The sequence below is a fragment of the Haliotis cracherodii genome, unplaced genomic scaffold (genome assembly GCF_022045235.1).
Source record: "Haliotis cracherodii isolate W230 unplaced genomic scaffold, xgHalCrac1.p SCAF_19, whole genome shotgun sequence".
Taxonomy (NCBI): domain Eukaryota; kingdom Metazoa; phylum Mollusca; class Gastropoda; order Lepetellida; family Haliotidae; genus Haliotis; species Haliotis cracherodii.
In genome coordinates, this window is record NW_027266274.1 from 12,509,728 (window position 1) to 12,517,510 (window position 7,783).

The following is a 7,783-nucleotide window of genomic DNA, read 5'->3' on the forward strand; positions in this document are numbered from 1 at the left end:
GAAGAATTTTTCGTCGGAGAACTGAAGGAGCCTGCGTCGAGAAACGACAACAATGGACCATGGATGATAAACATTTCCGTCAACAGAACTTCACTTAGGCTGAAAGTAGATTGCGGGGCCGATGTAAATGCCATTCCGGAACAATCATATTATCAGCTGAAAGGTGCAACCTTGAAACAAACCAACAAACGTTTGTTAGGCCCAGCGAGATCCAGACTGGAAGTGTTAGGAGTTTTCAGCTCGCATTTGAGGAAAGGTGAGAAACTTACCACCCAGGATATCTATGTGGTGAAAGGTCTAGAACGCCCTCTCCTCGGACGACCTGCAATCAATGCATTAGAACTTATCAAGTTCGTTGACACAGTCACAACTGAAGATGTGGTTGGACAATTTCCAAAAATATTTGAAGGACTTGGTGAGATCCCTGGTGAGTATGACATCCAGTTGAAAGAGGATGCTGACCCTTTTTCACTGAACGTTGCAATCCCACTACTTGAAAACGTTAAACAAGAACTTCAGAAGATGCAGGATGCAGCTGTCATTGAGCCTCTCACAGAACCAACCGACTGGTGCTCGGGAATGGTTGTGGTACCCAAGGGAAAGACTGGTGTGCATATATGTGTAGACCTTACACAGCTGAATAACAGTTTCAAAAGGGAAATATTTGCAATGCTATCAGTAGATCACATCTTGGAGCAGATTAAGGATGCAAAGCTCTTCTCTCGTCTTGACGCACATTCCGGATTCTATCAAATCATGTTGTCTGAAAAAATCGTCAGAACTTACAACCTTCATCACTCCATTCGGACGCTTTAGATTCTGAAGGATGTCGTTTGGAATATCGAGTGCTCCAGAAATATTCCAACGCAAGATGTCACAAATACTTGAAGGCTTGCCAGGCGTCATCTGCCTGATTGATGATATTCTCATCTACGCCACAACACAACAAGAACATGATGAACGTCTGATCAACGTGCTGAAAAGGATCTCTGACAACGGAATCACCCTAAACAAGGCCAAATGTGAATTTGATAAAACCAAACTTCGTTTCCTGGGACAGATCATCAGTGAATAAGGTGTCGAAGCAGATCCTCAGAAGGTTAGTGCGATCAACAACATGAAACAACCAAATGATCTAACCGAGTTGAGGAGATTCCTTGGCATGGTAAACCAGATGTCCAAATTCTCAAGTTCCCTGGCAGAGAACACAAAGCCTCTGAGGGACCTCCTGCACAAGGACAGTGCTTTCCTGTGGGGAGAAGCTCAACAGATATCGTTTGACAGGATTAAGTCACAGCTATGTCAAGCTCCTACATTGGCGATGTATGACCCTGTGAAAGAAACAATGATTTCAGCGGATGCATCAAGCTATGGCATAGGAGCTGAGCTAAAGCAGCAACAGGAAGATAAGTCATGGAGACTTGTAATGTTTGCTTCATGATCGCTGTCGGAGACAGAACAGCGATATGCCCAGATTGAAAAAGAAGCATTGGCCATAACCTGGGCGACAGAGTGCTTCAATGACTTCGTTCTCGGCAAACACTTTCAAGTGGAAACAGATCACAAGCCATTAGTGGCAATCCTTGGATCCAAGTGCCTCAACGACCTATCTCCTACAGCGGTTTAGGATGCGACTGATGAGATACAGCTACATAGTTTTTCACACCCTTGGGAAGAACTTGACAGTAGCTGACACCCTCTCCAGAGCTCCAGTGGTGGAAATACCACTGAGAACAGAAAAGAAACTGGAAGAGAAAACTGAAATGTATGTGGAAATGGTTATCAGACACTTACCAGCTTCAGATGCAAAACTGCAACAAATCTCAACAGAGCAGCATTCTGAATATTCTAGGATCTTCAGTTTCGTCAAAAATGGATGGCTTGCATATCACTCTCTACAGGAGGAGGAAAAGAGGTTATACAGGTTTCGGAACAACCTGACAGTAGTGAACGGCTTACTTCTCAAGGACAACAGATTGGTTATCCCCAAAACACTTCGCCCAGAAATGATGGAAAAAATCCACGCAGGTCATCAAGGGATACGAAAGTGCAGGGAACGAGCACAGACGTTGTTGTGGTAGCCAGGACTGAACACCGAGTTAAAGTCGGTCGTTGAGAATTGCAAGGTATGTTCGAAATAAAGACCAAACTGGAAAGAGCCTCTGATACCTACACTCTTTGAGGGTTCGCCAGCAAGTACAACTTCAGTCACGTGACCAGCAGTCCATTGTACGCAAGAAGCAACGGCGAAGCAGAGCGTGCGGTGCAATCATGTAAAAACATTTTGCGGAGAGCTGAAGACTCTCATCTTGCTATGTTGGAATATAGAACAACCCCTCTCACAGGCAGATTATTTCCAAGTGAACTGTTGATGGGAAGAAAACTGCGAACATGTCCGCCGAAACATCTGATTCAGTTACAGCCGACAAGTGTTAACCACGAGCACTTTCAAGACCTCGACTCAAAACAGAAGTTGGCGACAAAACACAACCATGATCTACGTCACAGAGTGAAAACACACCCAAAGTTGAATCCCGGCGACTCTGTCTGGTTGAACAAATCCGAAAGCAAAGTTGTTCGGTAAGCAGATATCCCCAGATCCTACATCGTGAACACACCAAATGGGGAAGTACGAAGAAACCGATCAGATCTACGCAAGATTCCAACACCAGAAACCTCAAGAGACAAAGTTTGTGACTCTGAGGTCAACCGAAATACGGACTGCAACATCACACCCTAGTGTTCACCAGGAACACGAAACAGACACTCAGACACTAAAACCAGAGTTGGAAGAATTTCCAGACCTCCCCAGAGACTTGATCTCTGATGAGACTTTGTAGTGAAATGTTGAGGTGTTGATCAATCCAGTTTTATTGTTTTAGATTAGTGTTCAACAATGTGAATGTAACAAGGTTAAACAGTTATGTTGAATCATTGACCTTTATTCATTCGCTCTTTAGAAAAGACTCTTATCTCAAAAAGTATTGTATGTGAGAATGAATATTTGACAGATGAAGTTGTTAACTTAGTTTAGCAATACTCTTATATGTCATTCAGATTCACAAGTTATTTTCTGGTTTGTAACAATAGGCTTATCAATGACTTTAATAGCTCAGAAAGGAGGATGTGGAGTTAGCTTATTTGGCGTATATGTTTTTAGCGGTATGCAACTGGGTGATAGTGAATTAGCTCCCTTGGCTGGAACACTTGTTGAGATCTGTACATGCAATGCCGACGCTTGTCAACATTAAAGTATCATGAAGCCTAAGAAGACTGATGTCTTTATTCGAGAACCCGACAGTTGTTGTCGTCGTACGTCCATAGTGAAGTTGTATACCTATGACAGGGTCGTAGGACTATGATGAAGTTGTAAGCCCAGGCTGCGGTTGTCCATGATCAACCTGACAGTCCACGATGGTGTTGTCGGTTCATGAGGTAATTGCAGTCCACGATGTAGTTGTTGAGGTTTTCACAAGCAATGAAACTACGTTTTTTCCCAAGTAATGTGAATACTGCAGATGTTTATCATTAGTACTTTCAACAATGCAGACACAAGAGGAAACGGGGCGGTCGGGTAGCCTAGTGGTTAAAGCGTTCGCTCGTCACGCCGAAGACCCGGGTTCGATTCCCGACATGGGTTCAATAGGTGAAGCCCATTTCTGGTGTCCCCCGCCGTGATATTGCTGGAATATTGCTAAAAGCGGCGTAAAACCATACTCATTCACTCACAAGAGGAAACCTACATGTTCTAAGTCATGTGGTAAAAGTTGAGTGACCGATCACGATTAATTTCATCACCAACCATCTTAGAGACTTACAATTTTATGACACCAGCCTACAATCAAATTACTCCAGCCACCTATAGCCCACAAACAATTTTAAACTGACCTAAATTTAAAATCAAGAGTGACTGCCTCACACAAGTCTATACAGAATTTCCTACAAAACACGCCGTTAAAACAGCAGGTTAATCGTGAGGTTCTTCCCATCTGGACTCTGCCAACTGTCCCGGTGGAGGATTTTCCAAAAAAGAACACGGCCGAGCGTCAGTGCATTTACCGGGCGAGGTAAATCGTATTTTAATTGATTCTCTGAGAAATATGGGTCGAGGACGGAAACGGTGATATTTTCACTACCAGTTATCCAGAAAATGAAAACACGTTGCTGGTGTCCTGTTACCAGGGTACGGTTGATGTAGGTACCATGTTCCCTGAACGCTGCAACACCATCGAGGTTAAATCTTCTTCATCATACGGAAAGATAACTGTCAGGGTAACGATTTCAGCTTGACTGGTTGTTTGGTTCTTGTTTAACACCACACTCAGTAATATTAATATATCACGACGACCTGTTAATAATAGAGTCTGGACCAGGCAATCCCGTAATTGATGTTGTGAGCAACGATCCACGCAGACGGGGTACAATGCCGGGCAGCAAATAAGTCACCGAGCCTGACCATCCGACCCATGTTTTCATGAGTCGCGACCATCATGTTTGCTTGGGTCCAATTCTAAACCGGCATCCCCAAGGGGGACGACTTTAGAGGTAATGGCATCAGTTAGATATGGGGAGGATGCCGATTGGATGCAGCCAGGGGCGCTTACCTCTTAGACTCACGAGGATGGGTCCAGTGCTGACCGTGACATTTTTTATATTTCGAATCCACAACTAGTACATCCTGGCACATCAGCGACTTTCGGTGCCTGAAGCAACTTAGACACCCTGCCCTTACTCTGCATCAATTTGGTAAATTTTTTTTTTTAGAAAAGTGAATTTTATTGAGACAAATAGAACAAAGCGGGTTTTCCGAGGAAGCGTTTCATCCTTGTCTAAAATGCACCACCAATCCTTAGCGAAAAGGTTTAGATTTGTTGATGAAAGGTAGATTAATCAAATTTGCGAGTACATCAGATGTCAACTTTCTAGAATTATTCAATGTTTATACCCGAATATTTGTTTTCTTGGCACTGTTTCCATGTGCGATTGAGACTTGAACATTTACATCGGTGCCAGATTAAACAAGATTAATGATATATAAATGTCCTATTTGACATCATTACAGCCGACATTAACGGTAAATATTTGGAACTTTTTGGATATAAAAAAGTAACAAACCATAAATCTCCTGCAAAAAAAATAAGCTAATGATAAGAACATCCCTCGACAGAATCATGGAAAACATATGTTCGTGCACACACGTGAAATAATGATAAAAACATCTTTAATTACTCCACCTGACCGGGGCGAGGAGTTGCATGCACTGTGCAAGGTTGTGTGAGGCAGTCTTATCGATGGCGTCATACGAATATTACGTGTGCGGAAACTACAAATACAGTTGCACCATCTTTTCTGGCACAGGTGTGAGGTTCATCTGGTTAACTATTACACAGGTCAAACATACGGAACGGAAAGTTATTCCGTTGCTCAGTGTAGCCTTGTAGGACTAACCCAGCGTCGGTTTTCACACCTCAGGGGTATTAGATGTAATTATGCCTCGTTCCATAAAGCGATCGTAGCGCTTCGACTATGGTAAGTCAAGGGGTCCGGGAAAGGTTCTCAGCCTATCTATGATGAACTGCGTGGCTGGAGTTGTTGCTCAATATTTTTCAACTCAATCTCCTCCGAGGTCCAGACTCTTCTGTCACGATCACTAAATGAAATGAAATGAGTGAGTGAGTGAGTGAGTTGGGTCTAACGCCGCTTTTAGCAGTATTCCAGTTATATCGCGGCGTGTCAGCTTAATTTTGGAGGAAAGCCCGAAGTGATGCAGGTCTCAGACGTTTACCACTTCGATGAAACCCACGGGTATGGTGCTGACAAACCTAGAAACATGATCGGGGCGAAACGGGATTCGAACCCACAATCATAGGTTTCTGGCGTGCCCAAGGGACGCAATCTGCACAGCGAATCGCGGCGCCTGAGACGACTGGGCCACCCGTGCCCCCCTAAATAAAATGAATATTTCAGCACTGTATTTTAGAACCTAGTAGGTAGGCCGTAATACGCAACCCAGATTGGGTGAAGTGCTAAGTGCACGAGCGCGCACGTGCATCCTACCCGTTTATAAGCGAGCATCTCGGACTGCCCGGCTTTTTTCAACCATCATCAGCCCAAGAGGTTTGCAGCAGGGACGTTGGAATAAAGATTGCAATCTGTCGTTCGATGGGATGGATGGTTTGTTGTTGTACGCCGCACTCAGCAATATTCCAGCTATATGATGGTGGTCTGTAAATAATCGAGTCTGGACCAGACAATCCAGTGATTGATATCACGAGCATCGGTCCACGAAATTGGGATCGATGACATGCATCAACCAAGTCAGCGAGCCTGACCACCCGATCCCGTTAGTCGCCTATTACGACAAGCAAAGTCGCCTTTTACGGCAAGCATGGGTTACTGAAGACCTATTCTACCCCGGATCTTCACGGGTCCGTTGGATGGGTGGTTTATCCACTTATTGATGGTGGCATGGCAGTATCCAGGTAGGCGTGTGGTTGGAGCCTCTGTAAGGGAACAGTATGTCCCAACACCTGGACCAGGTAGCCGAGGAGCAGGCGATTGCTGTCATTGTGAGAGTCGCATGGTACGTACAGCATCCGATTAGCTAACAAATATCTGTTTATATTTCCAGGTATCTCCAGCGCCTATGTCACAACAGTTCCAGTAATCCATAAACATCGTGTAGTTGTTTTGTGTACAATAACATTTTGGAACCTTTCACATTCTGATGTTTTTTCTTGAGAACCAGTCAGACGTGACATCTGTCCACGATGCTAGAGTGTCTAGATCCCACTGGTGTATAAAACTTGGCGAAGTAAAAATTCTTCCAAAGCATAACTGACTTAATCATCATTTGAATAATACTTTTGGGTATGTCTACTTCTAGAGCTCAGTGATCTTGATTACAAATTACATTGTTACGGGACCCGTGAAGATCCGGGGTAGAATAGGTCTTCAGCAAACCTTGCTTGCCGTAAAAGGCGACTATGCTTGTCGTAAGAGGCGACTAACGGGATCGGGTGGTCAGATTCGCTGACTTGGTTGATGCATGTCATCGATCCCAATTGCGTGGATCGATGTTCGTGATATTAATCACTGGATTGTCTGGTCCAGACTCAATAATTTACAGACCGCCGTCATATGGCTGGAATATTGCTGAGTGCGGTGTTAAACAACAACAAACAAACATTCTTCTTGTTTACTTAAATTTCTGTTTTTATTTCATTACATCCCTTCTATCCCTTTTATGGTTTAATACAGAAATTAAATACATGCGAGTGTGAATGAGTGTCCTATACAACCTGATTCCATCATATTCATTCCTCGAATATCAATCATACTATTGATGTCATCGTGCATAACAATAGCTTCTGACAGTCATTAATAAATTTGTGTTTACTAAAATTGTGTCTCTTCTTACTTGGGCCGAGCACAAACATGGGTATCTGGTCATATCTCTAACAGGGACTCGGAAATAACATATCAATTACGAAAGAAAATTGCACAATGACTCTTCTTTCTTCAAGTTTAGGAAGAGGTGTAAATATGATTATGCTAAATCTGGTGACTACAGAGGATGTTCAACACCACAGTCAAGCGTGGCAGCCATGATGGAGACACTGTTTCCTGTGGAACAACACACCTTAAGATATTCTCACGCAGTTGCCTAAGCAGATGAGCATCATATTGGCCATAATGGTCTGACCTTTCTGGAGGTAGTCCACCTGTAAGGACCCGTGAAGATTCCGGGGTAGAATAGGTCTTCAGCAACCCATGCTTGCCG

General features: G+C 43.7%; 1 protein-coding gene across 1 annotated transcript; it reads left to right on the top strand.

Annotated features, from left to right (window-relative positions):
- Positions 1-1,117: 1,117 nt before the first annotated feature.
- Positions 1,118-2,081, top strand: LOC139466960 (uncharacterized). Its single transcript, XM_071248677.1, has 2 exons — positions 1,118-1,423; positions 1,620-2,081. Exons 1-2 carry the CDS (start codon positions 1,118-1,120, stop codon positions 2,079-2,081), a joined length of 768 nt encoding a protein of 255 aa, XP_071104778.1.
- Positions 2,082-7,783: the final 5,702 nt, after the last annotated feature.